The sequence below is a fragment of the Embiotoca jacksoni genome, unplaced genomic scaffold, assembly GCF_022577435.1.
Source record: "Embiotoca jacksoni isolate LCO1_2020_lvr unplaced genomic scaffold, fEmbJac1.0.p SCAF_4, whole genome shotgun sequence".
NCBI classification, from domain to species: Eukaryota; Metazoa; Chordata; class Actinopteri; family Embiotocidae; genus Embiotoca; species Embiotoca jacksoni.
In genome coordinates, this window is record NW_027185392.1 from 10,689,560 (window position 1) to 10,705,328 (window position 15,769).

Below are 15,769 nucleotides of genomic sequence, written 5' to 3' on the forward strand. Positions count from 1 at the left end.
AAATTCCCAGTAATAACTGAACTCAAGGACAGAGTCAGCTGTAAAACCCACTGGCAGTTCCTTTTATGAATGCTGGCGGTGTCAGTGCGGACAAATGCTGCTCCAACAGCTTATTTACAGCTCCATCACAGACAAATAGATATTTAGTTTCTGCTCCATTTTTCTGATGGAGAGATGGTACTCAATTACATCTCTGTCCTACAGGGGCCCAGGAAAAAAGTTGAAGCATGAAGTTCCCAAACACAATACTACCCCAAATGTGCTCTCTGTGTTGCTAACAAAATCTTTACCGCCAAATTTATAATTTCTTAAACACTGACAATTCTGTGCATAATGTAATTTATCTCACTTTAGTGACTTGTAGTTACAGTAAAATTAGTTTTCAGGTGTTTTTAATTGTTACAAACATAATTACATTGGACTTTTAGCTCTGATGAATGGCAGAACTCAATCTGAGGACAGCCACTGTGTAACAAATTCTCTGACTATCTTATAACTGTGAATCTGTGTATGACAAGTCACCAGTCTGATGTGTTGAGAAGTTCAGATATTCATTTGATAGATTCTGAATCATCTTGGTAATCCTCATGAATCTAACCTGTTACAGTCTTCATGTGAAATTGTAGAGTAAGTGATCAAAGTCAAAGCTAAAGAAGTCACAATACTGTACATAATAACTTTTTTGTAATTTTGAAGTGATCAGTGTGTACACCTCCATCAACTTAAGTATGTCGTCTATTTGTTTGTGGGATAATATTGATGCGTAAATGTGGACAGAAGGCTGATGTTCAGACCTTGTCTTGTGCAGGCAAAGCATGTGTCGCCTTGTAACTATTTACCCATGAAGAAATTGCTTTGAGGCTTCCTTTTATTTATTTTAAAATTTAAATTCTGACCTCAAAGTTAAAATATACATTGAGACTTTCATAGACCTGAATGAATTTGCAATCTGTTGCATATTTAATGAAAATCCATTTGGTAGATAATGCACTCAAAACCAAGACTTTCTGGGTCATAGTGGTGAAAAAAGAAAAGTTTTGGGATAGGAACAGTCAATAGGTTTAATTGAATAAATGTGTACGACAATGGATCAGTAAGTTCAGAGACTGCTCACGAACGGTACGCAGCATGTGCATGGAGCACAGAGAAACTGAAAACTTTGAGTACGTTCCAATGCTTCAAAATCGAAAACAGCACCTGAGTTAAACATGCTTTTGTGAATGCTGCTCTGGGTGCATCTGTGATGTCTTATGCACCTGAAACTTGAGCAGAGAGCACACATCAAAGTCGGTGACAATTTTTTGGGGAAGACGTAGCAGGAAGCCAGATCCGGCGAGTTGGGATGGTGGGGAACGATAATTGTGTTGTTGTGGGCGAGAAACTTGGACAGGAATTGGAATGTTGGAGAACCAGTGCCATCACACCACAGTTGAGGTCATTTGCACTGAATGTAATCACAGTAGAACTCGGTGTTAACAGTCTGACACTGGGGGAGGAATTCATGGGGCACCACCCTGTAAATGTCAAAGAAAAGCAATCTGGTTCACATGCATGACTTGAAGTGTCTTTTTCGATTTTGGACAGTGATGTTCTGCCTCTCAAAAACATGAATGTCACTTGTTTAACCGATGGTGCTCGAGCGACAAAAGTTGCAACTCTTACTCATGAGGGGAATACCTTCCTCCTGCTCCGTGCACGTCACAGTGCTGCTCGCCATTTGCATGCAGCAGAAGGAGTCTCAGAATTTTTGTAATGATAATCTGTCCAAAGATGTTGAAATATTCTTGCCTGGTAACTGACCAACATCCATACCCAAGAATAACTTTTGGACATTTGCTAAAACTACTGATGATAATGTTCTTGTTTCAGAATCACTTTAAGTCTGTGCCACTGTTTTTTATAGCTCCCCAGCATTACATTTCTGATACTTTTGTATGGCTGCCCCAGTGTCACATTAGCTCCTCATGTGAATAAATAACTTGTTAATCATCGCTTAACAGTCTTCAACTCCAAAGGATGTATTGAAGAAGAGATCTGTCACAGGAAAACTCTCATCTCGAGGGCCAGTGTGGGTATGAAGGTTGAATTTCAGGTGTGAGTTGGAGCTCAATTTAGGCAGCTGAGTGCAGCTTCAGAAGGTCGATGGTCTACAACAGACATCGATAAAAAATTAGGTCTCAGTTGGTGCTCTGGCCTGTCAGCAGGGTAATACTAATGAGTTCACTTATACACCTCGTGTGTGTGTGTGTGTGTGTGTGTGTGTGTGTGTGTGTGCGTGTGTGCGTGTGTGTGTGTGTGGTGGGATGATACTTGAATCCACACATCCACTTGACTTCAGATAATTTGCAAGTGTTTGTTCCTACACATTCATTCATATGCGCGTGTTCGCTTCGCACTTCAGCAAAAAGCATCTGCCTGCTGCATCACTCGACTGGCACTTTGCCTCTGTTTTATTCCTTCCTGAGTGCCGGTGGCAGGTTGCAAAGTGGATTTATCTGATTTGCACCATGTGTGAGAGCATAATAATATGTACATCTGCCAAAGTGTCTTTACACAACCATATCCAACCATATGTGTTTTCATACATTTGTGTGCGTGGGATGTCTGGTCTCACACCAGTGGCTGTGTTTGCCTTCTCTATTCCCTCGACTTCCTCCGTCACAACCAATGCCAACTCTTATTCTTCTTGATTTAGTGGGATTAGATCAAAAGTTGCTGACGAAGGGAAAAGAGCAGGCTGCCTGACGTCTTGGGAGACGAAGCAGTAGCAGGCTTTATTAGCAAAGGGTGCATATGCAATTGTGTGTGTGTGTGTGTGTGTGTGTGTGTGTGTGTGTGTGTGTGTGTGTGTGTGTGTGTGTGTGTGTGTAAATACGTTTTTGTCTTTAAGACCTTGGAGGGTATACAGGTGTATTTTCCATTCTACTTGTAAGCTGCCTCTATCTTTTCTTTTTTTTTTCTCAGCTGCATAAACAGTCAAACCCGGATACACACACTTCCTCTCTCCGGCATAATATGCTCTATTACTTTAAATCTGTTTTTTTCCACCTGTTTCAGGCTCTTAATCTTTCCATCCAGCGTTACCTCATTTCTCTCTTCTTGCCCTCATCTTCTTCCTCCTTTCCTGCCACAGTCTCCTTCTCTCTTCTTGCTCACTCAGACTTTTTCCCCTTTTCCTCTCTGTCTACCTGCCCCTTGAAACTAACTTGTCATTTTTTTTCTTCACCTCGCCGCCCCATCTTTCTCTCTCTCACTCCCTCTGCGTCTCTAATTCTCCCACTCTCCACTCTGGCTCTTCATCTGAGAATTTTATTATCTCTGACAGGAGTGTTGAATTTTTCCTCTTCCTTCTTTCATCTCTGATTCATCCCTCCCTCTGCTGCGCTTGCTCTCTCACTCCCCCTGTGTGTATTGGTGTTTATGATGCCTTGCGGCTCCCTTATCTTGTGCACCCTGCCTTGGCTGATAACTGGGACCTGTCAGCTTCTTCTGGCACGGCCGTATATGCATGTGTTTCGGTGCACACGAGTGCTAGTGGGTAAAAGATTTTGTCGAATGTTATGTACGTATCTGTGTGTGTTTCCGTGTAAGATAGAGTGTGTGCGTGCGTGCGTGCGTGTGTGTCAAGTAAGATAAACTTAGCCAACATGCAGATTGCAATCCCCTCGGTGTAATCAGAGGCAAATTTGGAAACAGTTGATTACATGGATGTTTAAGTGTTTGATTACACCGTGTGTGTGTGTGTGTGTGTGTGTGTGTGTGTGTGTGTGTGTGTGTGTGTACGCACGTGTGTGTGCAAGCTCTTTTATGAACTGAAAATTAAGAACATGTTGATCTACAGCACTATATACCTCTTCATCCAAGGTTTTGTTTAACATAGACACACACACTTAAACAAACAAACACACAAACAAACACACTCTTACATCACTGAGGTAAGTTCCTAACATCTAAAGTAGCCACGTCTTTCTAAATTGGGAGTATTATACAGCTTACAGCTATTTCCAGGGGCCACACATAAGTGGATCAAGCTGTTGCACAATTTTGTCTTCATGTCACGGTGATAAACTTTCCCAAATTCAACTCTGCAAGTTTTAGGAAGAAACGTTTTGATGTTACCTTATGCAACACCAAGGCAACATTTTTATGATGCATAGGACTAAAATTTTCCCCGTTTAATGTTTGCATGGCCCTTCTCCAAAATTGTTTTTAGTCATTTACGGTTATAGATGTGAACATAATTTCCATAGCAACTACTCCTGTTTGTTATAGTTGTGTGCAAACATCTGCAACACAATCAATGACAGGTTTTAACATGACGTTACATTTCATCTGCCAGAGCATTTTTTTGGTAAGAGAAGTTGAGGAAATGTGCAGCGATGCAACTTCAACCTTGTAAAGTTTGTCCACATGTCCAAACAGTTACTATACTGTGGACCTAGCCACAGTAAATTTGGATCTAATATTTATTTGGAACATTAGTGTAAACACAGACACACACACACACACACACACACACACACACACACACACACGCACACACACACACACACACACACACACAAAGAGTGCAGCCCTTGTCGTGGTCTCAACTGCTACCACCCCTTTCTCACTGCTGACCATTTCTCGCCCTCTGTTAGCCATGACAGCAGGGATGACATTAGCTGACAGTATTGACTGGAATGCCCTTCAACTTTTTTGTCATGGAGACAAACACACATACACACACAAATCACAGACACACGAGTACAATGAAAATGTATATTTACAAACTGTATACAGTATATGCACACACACCCTGTAGCCAACCAGTATGGATGGTCCGTTCATTTGGGGCTTATACATCTCTTCACCTCAATTATCACATTTTTATCAAACTGTTTTTAATGAATAAAATAAATAGAATAGAATTGAATAAAAATAATTGACTGAGATGGAAAAGTGTGTCAATCAGAGCAAAATTGAACAAAATGCAATCGAAACAGATTTAGCAAATAAATCCTGACATTCTGTATGTCGGAGTTCAAGGTCCACTGAAAAGATTTAAGATTGCGACAAACGAAAACATTAGATCTGTGTGAAGGAGAATGCTGTAACATTCCTCAAATAAGGCAAGTGTATTTGTATCGTACCTTTTAACAACAAGGCAATACAGAATGTAAAGAACATATGAATACCTGAAACAGAAATGACATATATTCATCAAGTTTTGTACATTATTTTTCGCATGGATTTATTTAGAAAAAATTACATTTGTTTGAAGTTTAACTAGTGCTCTTTTTAGTCATGTCAACTTGTCACACTAGTTTCTTCTTTTGTTTGTAAGAATTTTTTTTTTTACTTTAGAATGGAAAACTTGACTCGCATGCATGACACACATGCATGCTCTCTAACACACACACACACACACACACACACACACACACACACACACACACACACGCACACACACACACACGCACGCATGCACGCAGAGTCATTGATACACAGGACTGAACAAAAAGACAAAACAATAACTGATCCACCAACTTCTACAATGAGTACAATCACATGGAGCAGGATTGAGCAGGGATCAAATCTTTTTGCTCCACTTGACCAAGAAAAAGACACACACACAGTACGTGAAAAGACCTTTGGTCAAAATTACAGCTTTTAGCTCTCCACAAGCAATACACGTGTTATTGCTCATTTTGTGCCTCTAATAACACCCTGCCAAATTGCTCCTTGGGAGATCAATACAGGCATTTAATACTGAACAGAATAACTCTATATCCCCATGGACAGGGAAACATAACTACACTCAACAACCAAAAAATGTAACACTTTTTTTTATCACCCATTTTGAGTTGATGTAAAAGATTTTAGACTTCTTTTATGCACACAAAAGGTTTATTTTTTGGGAAAGTTTTGTTTACACATTTTTTTTTAAATCTGTGTTTGTGACCAATTCACCTTTACCTAGATGATTCATCCAACTGACAGATGTGGCTCATCAACTTTCTGATTAAACAGATAATTATTCCACAATACAATGCCACTAAATGTGCTGTCTGTGTGACCACCATGTGTCTCATGCAGTAAGACCCATCTCTTTTGCATTGAGTTCGTCAGGTTGTTGATTGCGGCCTCTGAAATGATGGGCCACTCCTAGTCAATGGCTATGCACAGTTGCTGGATATTGGCAGAAATTGGAATCCACTGTTTTATACATGGATATCCAGAGCATCAGGTCAGGTGCTCATGTTTCCACTCTGCTAATCAGGGTCCTGAGATTAGAAATGCATCCAGTGCCAGAGGGCCATTCGGCAGCTTCCAGACTTGTGTGTATAAAAGTGTTACTCTTACTCCCTTTCGAAGGGAAGGTGTTTATTGTTTGTTTTACTAACAGATATTTTACTTTGGTGCAAGTTTTTTTTTTTTAAATCTCTTGGTATTGATCAGCTTTTTTTTGTTTATAGAAGCCACAGTTTTCTGTTTTCTTTGGTAGTTATAAGTATTTTATATTAGTAGTAATTTATTTAACTTAAGATGATTAAGATACTTGCGTATGCTTATATTTCCATTACGTCCTGTATTTTTCCCCTGGGTTTAACAGTCATTGTTACGAAAATAAAATCTGTCAAAAAGCCAGAGGTTCTCAGGAACAGCCAAAACTGGCAACTAAAAGTAAAAGAGTCTGGACTATACGACTGATGGTTAATGAGACACAGGTGAACATAATTAAGTGGTGCTATCGACCACAAAGGCAGAAAGAAAAACAAACATAAACATGAGGTAATCGATGTCAAAATAAAACCAGGAATAACTACACCGAGTCTGAGCAGGATATCACTGCTTTGAACCAGTATTGCTCAGGAAACATTCATTAGTGCACTGCTGTCCTGACTCCGGTATACATGTGTTTTCAGACACCACTGCATTTCAGTGGGTGCGTGCATTTGTGTGCGTGCGTGCGTGCGTGCGTGCGTGCGTGCGTGCGTGCATGCGTGTGTGTGTGTGTGTGTGTGTGTGTGTGCGCGCGTGCGCGCGTGCGTATGTGTGTGCATGCATGCGTGCGTGTGTGTGTCCTCATTCAAATGGCTAGTTGACTTGATGCCAGCCTGCAGACAAGAGAACCTTGGATAATTGGACTCCTGTGTAACCCTGCATGGCACTGGGATTGCTGCCATTGTGTGTGTGTGTGTGTGTGTGTGTGTGTGTGTGTGTGTGTCAGCATGTATATTGCTTGTCTATTTTGAATAACTATGAGGTATTTTCTGCATGTCATAAATATATTTGTCATGCTGGAATATGGTACATATGCCATATGACTCGTATATATTGCAAAAGTGAAAACTGGATTTTAATTATATAATCCGGTTTGTCTTTGGTTTTAGTGATGCAAGTCTATATCATGGTATTTAAAATGATTTTACTGATTTTGGTATTGATCAGCTGTGTGTATTGCAAATTATTTATTTGCAATAAATAATTGAAAATGTTACCATTTTTATCAAAACCACAACTTCAAAATAGATCTTTAAAATCTCAACATCTGCTTGTGTTTGAAACTCAAAAAACTGAGCTGCAAACAGTTCCTGTAAGATAAACTACAATGTACTATACTACTACTATACTACATAATTCATATTTTCAGTTGGCAAATTTGTTGAGGGCTGAATATGAAACAGAGGTTTTGGAAGGCTGAATTTGCATATATGATGGTCATTTTGAAAATGTTTTGCAGTTGATTATAGAATTAAAAATTCAATTTAAATCACAACAGCATTTAGCTGTACTACAAATTGCTGTTGTATTATTTTATTTCACTGAAATAACAGCAGAACTGTTATACTGACTATACTAAAACCACAAAACGTTAATACACTTCTGGCGTTGGTTCTAACATTATTGCAGTGCATCCAAAAAGCAGTACATGCTTGCACACCATTGAACTATCCTACAAGGTGTGGGCAGGATGTTTATACTATACTCACTTCTATCAAAGGGAAAATGTAATGCACAGCTGGTTCAGTGAAGCTTTGTACAAATGTACCATCCAGATGTTAGGTGTTTATCATCAAAAGTGTCCTTCAGTGTTCCGTAACAAAAGACAGGAAGAATTTGACAATTTCAAGAAAACATGAATCATTGTCTGTCTTGGCCGATATCCTATGGCTGATTAGCAGCCAAAAAAAAAGAGGGATTAGTGGAAAAGAATGAGAGAAACAGGCCGCTGATGGGAAATGAAGGACCATGGAGCTGGTTATATTCGGCCATGCTACTGTTGTCTCAGCTAGTGCATTAAAATCCATGTTTATCTTTCCTATTTTCTGTCGGTTTTTCCTTTGATCTTTCAATTCTTCTAAATTGTAGTTTGCATAACTTCCATTATCTCATCCCTACCTCACTAGAATCATTCTCCCTTTTCTTTCTGTCATGACGGACAGACAGACAGCTGATAGAGATCTGCATGCAAACAAAAGGACTGACTGAGCTCCAGTGCTGCTTAATGAAAATGGATTACACACAATATGAATCTTGCTGACGTTCCTCAATGAATAACCATTATGATCATCATGAATTACAGATTTTTCTGCTTTTGATGGAATTTTTATGTGACATGAAGCAGTGATAATGGCATGTATGACTTTAATCTTAAATGAGAAATTAATTTAACCTGTTACTGACATGACAAATTATTTTTTTCAATCACTTTTAAGCTGACGTTCAGAAAATAGCCTGGAACTACCTGCATCAATTGATTGTTTTTTAGTCTTGGGGCATTATTAAATTGGCAGTAACATGTTTAATACTCCCCATACATGATAAACATTAACACACTGATCATAAAGGGCTGTTTTATTGCATTAGCACAGAAGATTATATATTTACTACCACTGTTATAGTTGCAAAGCAATACTTGTCAATGGTCTTCTGGTGACCCATTGTAAGTTTCCAGTCAGTATATTTAATTTATTTTGAATATAAGTAATGTTTCTCTCAGTTTGGCAAAATTTAGTTTACAAGACAATACAGTAAATCATTATTAGAGTAACAGAAAATATACAGTAAACAAAGCTAGCAGAAATGCTCATTGATTTGCATGGACATATTTCTTTTTACATGGATTAATAGTATAATATGTACTAATAATGTTGCAGCATTGAACAAGATGTATTTCTACAGTAGATTTACTGTAGCATTGACAGTAAAGGTTTCAGTGGGTGATAAAGGTTGCTCTGACTTTTTCTCCATTGTCACTCATTTCCATCCTTCAATTTCAGTGTCATGTGGTTGGAACAGGAGGGGAGGCAGAAGGAATTTATAAGATTGTGACAAAACAAGGAAATGTGTAAATGTGACTGAAGGTGTTCTATTATCAAAGACAAAATGTGAGAATATGCACTATGGGAGGACAGCTGGAGTTGATATGAAAATATAAAAAGTTGTAGCAGCACTGGGATTGCCAAATAGCCAGTATATTAATTGTCAATCTGTGACTGAAAACATGAACAACCAAACAGTCCCATGCCTCATCCAAGACTTCATTTTCTCCCTCCTCATCCTCCTATAAAACCTTTATTTCCTCTTAAGTGTTGCTCTCCACTCCTTTTCACAGAGCAGAGAGCTCCTCTTTGATCTCTTACTTTGGTTCTTAGGAGTACATTTTAACATTTTACTGATAAATAAAGGTAGATTTTCCGCTGAGAGAAGCTCAGAGTTGATAAAAATGTTGATTTGCTAATCTGAATCTCCTTCATTTATCACCGTACACTCAAAGCAGTGAGCTTAAAGAGCTGCAGCGAATGATGCTTTGGGTTCAGACTTTGTGTTCCTGATTTTTACTTGTCAGGCTTCATTAAGGTTGCTCTATGTTATTTGTGAAGAATGTTGAGGCTGAAAAGAGTCATGCAGTGAAATACAGTTCACTATAATGTAGAAAGGAGAAACTTCTGTAATACATCTAAATAATGTCAGGGTAAGGTCCCTTTAGTCTGTCATTTTTTAAATGTGATTGGTTCTCTTTGAATAGTCCCTTTGAATAGGCCTCTACAACTGTAAAATATGTAAATTTTTTATGAGGGCGAATGCAGACATTGTGTAATTAATGTAACAAAATACATGGCAGGCAGAGTGCACACTTAAAACCCCCTCATGTCTTACAGGGCTTCAAAACATTGATGGTAATGTTACAGTTGTGATTTAAAAATCTGAACAATGACATCGCCCGCTGTCCTCGTAAGAATTGGACTTTGAAAATCCAATCAATACACTTATTTAAACATTTTGTTAAGATTAAAACATGATCAATTTTTAAGGTATTTTTATTTTCTGCTACTATACCTCTACTTTCAAAAAACCTAAGATTATGTCTGAGAGTATGAGTTAAAAAAAAAATAAATAAATAAAATAACTGCCGAAGAGTATACAAAATAGCTAGATTAGCTTTACCTCAAAGTACTGCAACATCAAATAATAATGATCCAAAAATATTCTGTATTTCTGAAGTCATGGCAACCAATGAATTCAGTTACAAAATCCCGAAAAAACTAGAAGTTGGCTTTTAGTTTTGTTTATTCGGTCTCATTGCTACTAGTCATTCATCATACATCAGACAAAACACTCCCAAGCCATATCTGTATATAACAATCACATGCTGCAGTTGTTGCTGTACAGCACTAGTGCCTTTTTTCATTTCAGTTCAATCACCACATCAAGCTTTTTTTATCCGCATGTTTTCACTCCTGTCGGATCGTGGTTAGCAGCTGCCAGCAAAGCTCCTGTAAGTGCTGCCCTGAAACACTATCAAATTACTCTTTGGATAAGCAGCCCAGCCAAAGAGACTCCAATGTAGAACTAGCACAGCAAGATGAAATTCACTGGGGGTACAAATTGTACAGTATTACAGTCTCCATTAGCCTTTGGCCTCATCTGTCACAGAAATATGAGCTAAGTAAGAGCGAACAGACCACTCACAGGTCAAATATTCAGCAGCAGGTCTGTTGTCATTGTAGCAGAGAGGCCCTCATTCGATCAATAAGATGAAAACCAAGCCAAACGAGGATGTGAAACCAGTACAGCGCACCCTTTAATAATATTTCCTCTCTCCTTTGGTTTGCAGTGTGTGTGTGTGTGTGTGTGTGTGTGTGTGTGTGTGTGTGTGTGTGTGCGTGCGTGCGTGCGCGCGTGCATGTGCGTGTGCATTTTGTAACAAAAGTTGACTTCTGGGAAGATGCTAGAAATTTGTGTATCAATAGACAATCTGCTAATGTTTGGCTCTCACAACACAGCAGGTAGGGATCATGCACATCCCTAATACAGACACACAGTACAATTTCAAAACGTTATATAAAACTGTGTCTCTCTCTCATGCTCGCTCGCTCTCTCTCTCTCTGACCATCTGTTGTTGATGCTGATGTTGCATCTGTAAGGTACAGTTCAGACAGGTCATTACTGATTCAGCTCTTTTCATCCTGTTTGTTTGAATTATGTTTTGCCAAAGGCCTTCCCGGTGGCCCCCGGCTTTGCTTTGATTGAACTCAGCATTGCTATCTCAATACTATCTGATCAACAAACACACTTCCCAATTGAACTTTTATTCAAAACACAATTTTAGTTTTTACTTTACTCTCGGGGAATTAGACTTTTAACTTAACTTTTAACCTAAGCAAGGGGAAATATAAAGAGTGATGTACATTTCAGTATTGTACTTCATTGGATTATTTACCTTTGCAGTCATCCAACTTTTGTTGAAGGACATGCTGGTGCCTCTATTGTTTTGGCACAGTGGAGAAAGGAACCTTTATTGTGACTACAATAGGTTCGTTCATGGGTTTTTTTTCATGCTTTGCCCCAGTTTTGGTCTCATTCTGCAATAGAAACTCTCAAAAATTTGTTTTGACCAGATTATTGTCGCAGATGCAATGTCATTGGATCACTTTATTAAGAAAAAATAAATGAACCGGTAGACACTTTGAATCTGAGACACTTGAAAACTATAAAACACCCATCAAAAAGAATGTTACACATTTTCATATGTAAAGCAAGTTTAAACACTGTCAGCACTCACACTTCACCTGTCAATGAATGTATTTGACTCCCAGCTAACATGACTTCATGTACACCTTCTCCGAGCCTTTGTTTCTGTAACAAATCGAAATGTTTTTGTGTGAGTTAATAATAAATGTGTGGATGCAGGCTGAAGCATGTCCCCTGTGCTCACAGTGTTTTTTAGAGTGAATCCTCTGTCTTCTCTGTCTGTCATGTTTCTCTGCTTGTACAAACTGAGAGTTTTATTTGTGTGTGTTGCAGGTTCCTCGGCGTTCCCCCAGGCAGAGGCAGTTGCCCACTCACGGGTCCGCTGCCCTTCGATCTCATCTACACCGACTACCACGGTCTGCAGCAGATGAAGCAGCACATGGGACTTTCACTCAAAAAACACAAGTACGTGGATGTGCATTGTCTTTGTGTGTGTGGAGTTTAAGTATCTCTGTTTTCTCACTATATGTGTGCGCTGCTTTACCTGTGCATATTTGTATGTGTGTAGGCGTGTGTGTCAGCAATCTTCTAGGCAGGCAAGAAGGTTTATTGGCCGTGTTTATAGATTAATTATTGCTGGTAATAATGTGTACATGTCTCTGTCCAGATGTCTCACCATAACTCATTCACCTTGTTAATGTCACACTCCCGTTCGGTTACATAAACACACGCACGCACGCACACACACACGCACGCACGCACACACGCACACACACACACACACACATAAACACTCTGCCTCCCTCTAAAGATTGATTCCCTTCCAGTTAAAATAGCTCAAAATGCACTGAATGTCAAACACGTATGATTTTGCAAGTTGTGATGAAATAAAACAACATCACTACCTGCATTCACATTTCTCCACCTGTCATGCAACATTACCCTGCACAGCTAGAACAATAATAAAAACCACATGTAGTACAAGATTGGAGGCATGTGAGACATGCATGCATGAAGCCCCCTCTACACACACACACAGACACATACACGTATACATCAGTTAATCTTGGCACCAATTTCCAATCAAACCGTGTCTCAACAGCTTATTACTACAGTATGAATGAGCTCAGAGCCTCACTGCCATCAACAGAGAGGTGGTTAGACACGGAGAGAAGAAGAAGAAGAGAGGCAAAAAACAGAAGACATTTGCCACGAGAAAGAGGATAGTTTAGACTGAGGTTTTTTTTTTGTGCTGTTACAAAAGTGTGTTTAATGGCTTTTGGCATCACTATAAAGATTCCACAACTTGAAAAATAGACCAAGGCAACATAACATAAAGAAATACCCAAAACAATAATTTGAAGTGCCACATGTATATTAGTTGCAGAGCACAACAATATGAACCCATGTTATCGTCTAAGGTCTTTCTTGTTGTTGCCTCAGAAACAAATAAGATCGAAAGTCCAACTTCAGCCTTGTCCTCTCCAGCCCCTTAAAAACAGCTTGCAGCCACCCCCCTCTGTCCCACTCTCATGTTTCCTCATCCAATTAATTGGCATCTTTGTCTACCCCCTGTATGTGATGTCAGCAATTGACATTTCGCTTTCCTTGTTCTTGCTCCCAGCATAAGGAAGCAATAGTGAAAGATAAAAGAGGAGAGGGCTTATGTCAGTAGGAAGCCAACTGAAAGTGAAAGAGGGACGAGTTTAGAGGAGATAAAACGGTGTGTAGAGCAGGCAACAAAGGGGAACAGAGAGAACAAAGAAGAAGAGATACCACAAAACAGAGGCGTAGAAGGTGTCGGGAGTCGACCTGACACCACATTTAAAGGGCCGCTCCATGTATTTTTAAAATCCAATTATGAGCGAGAGAAATGCATTACTTGTGGGCTTTGGAGCTATTTTCCCAGCACACAACTGTTCTGCTGTCTCCTCTTATTCACGATTTGTCCCACACACACACACACACAAACCCACATTTCCACCAGACAGCCAGCCAGCCAGCAGTCAGCACCTAATTGCTTGCTGAGGTCAGCAGTCCTTTGCTCCGTCATTACCGTGTGGAGTCTTGATTTCTGCTTTCCCTAACAGGATGTGACTTTTAGTGTTTGTAAGAGACAATCTATTGTTCGCCCAGAAGCTTGCGGCAAAGGAATTATCTGAATGTTTCAGCAATACAAATTGAACGAGGAACATCTGTCTTCACTTTCACGAGAGGATGCGCTTTTGGTAGGTCTAATATATGAAGAGGAATGACAAGGATATTTAATTATTTATGGATCAAGTGAACATATATTCAAACACTTTAAAGGATCCACTAAAATTTACAGTCAGGTACATGATATGTTACATAGACCATTAATTTCTATCAGTGTAAAACAAGAAGACTACATTTCTTTTTATCCTTCCTTCTTCGTGCCTCACTGCTTCATACATTCATTTTAAGCCACCAGGTCCGTAATCCCCCAGAGGTCCGAGATAGGTCAATGACATACCTATTCACCCTGCGCTCTCCCTCTCTCTCTCTCTTGCCTTGTCTGGTCTGGTGGAGTCTTGTGTGCTGAAAGGAATCATTAATCAAGTGCTGTGAGCTTTGGGGCCCTTCAGCTCCCTTTAATTACTTTTGTTTATGTTCCCACCAACATCCACTTTCATTTATTATGCCTGAACAACTCGGCGCTGCACTGTACAGTGTGCTGTTTTGTTCGTTGAATGTATATCTGCACACGCGAGAGTGTATCAACTCATGTGTGCTGCTGGTAAAGATACTGATATCAGATTGTCTTAAATCACACCCACTCATCTGATAATAGGATAAGCTTATTGATTTGCTCTGTATGCTGAGTTTACTGCTCTGGTTGAGGCAGATCGAAGGAGATATCCAGGGGAAGGCCTGGAGCAAAACAAAGCAAAAAAACAATAACACTCTACTAAGGCTTAAAGCAGGCAACAGTGCTTGTACTAATAATGGAGGATTAATGATAGATGGACGGAAGAGGATGGAAGGTAGTCTCTAGGATAAAGTTGCACCGTGAAAATGAAAATAATAAAAAATTTGTGCTTTCAGCACATGTTAAAAATCAACTTTAAAGTTGCATCAGATTTAATCGTTGTTACACTCTGCATGTGTACGTCCATCTCCACATCTCCATCTCCGCTACTCTTGGTGGAAAAAAAAATCCCCAAATTGAGATTGCTTCACAATGTAATGTATATCAAAATAAACAGCAGAACTGATCCTTTCTGATGATACCAGTCGTCTCTCTATACAACAAAGCTTTTTTAGCTAATCTAGTTTTGGAATCAAAGCTGAATTCTGCCGTGTCTCCAATATAGAGATGACATTACATCCCACTTTGTATGTAAAAAATAAATAAATAACATATTTGCAGCCTACACGACAGCAGAGATATTAGCACACATCACAGGGATGTATTCCTGAGTGTGAGTTGCTTGTTGGGGGCCCTGGCCATTCATGGCATTTATTTTCTGTCAGGCACGAAGCACATATTTTTCAATTTGTCATACAGTGTCCCACAAACATGATTCAGATATTGCCAGATTCTACACAATCTTCTCTGCACAATTATAAAAAGATATCTCTACTGACTAAAGTATGACAATTTCATAAGGTGACTTTTTTTTTCTCTTGATACAAAGGCTATTGTAAAAAAATATCTTAAGTATTATCAAATAAGGCGATGGAAGATGTGGATTGCCTAGACTGTTCTGGAAAAAACAAGATATAGCATGAATGATAGTCACCTACAATGACCAAGATATGAGCTTAAAAGTGAAGATATTGAAAT

At 39.2% G+C, this 15,769-nt stretch overlaps 1 protein-coding gene across 1 annotated transcript in view; it reads left to right on the plus strand.

The window, feature by feature from the left end:
• The window catches only part of LOC138209189 (alpha-1,6-mannosylglycoprotein 6-beta-N-acetylglucosaminyltransferase B-like), a 106,162-nt gene that overhangs the window by 72,183 nt on the left and 18,210 nt on the right, over positions 1-15,769 (plus strand). The window contains exon 9 of the mRNA XM_069167592.1: positions 12,295-12,426. Within this exon, the coding sequence (XP_069023693.1) occupies positions 12,295-12,426 (132 nt within the window). The remainder of the gene's footprint in view (positions 1-12,294; positions 12,427-15,769) is intronic.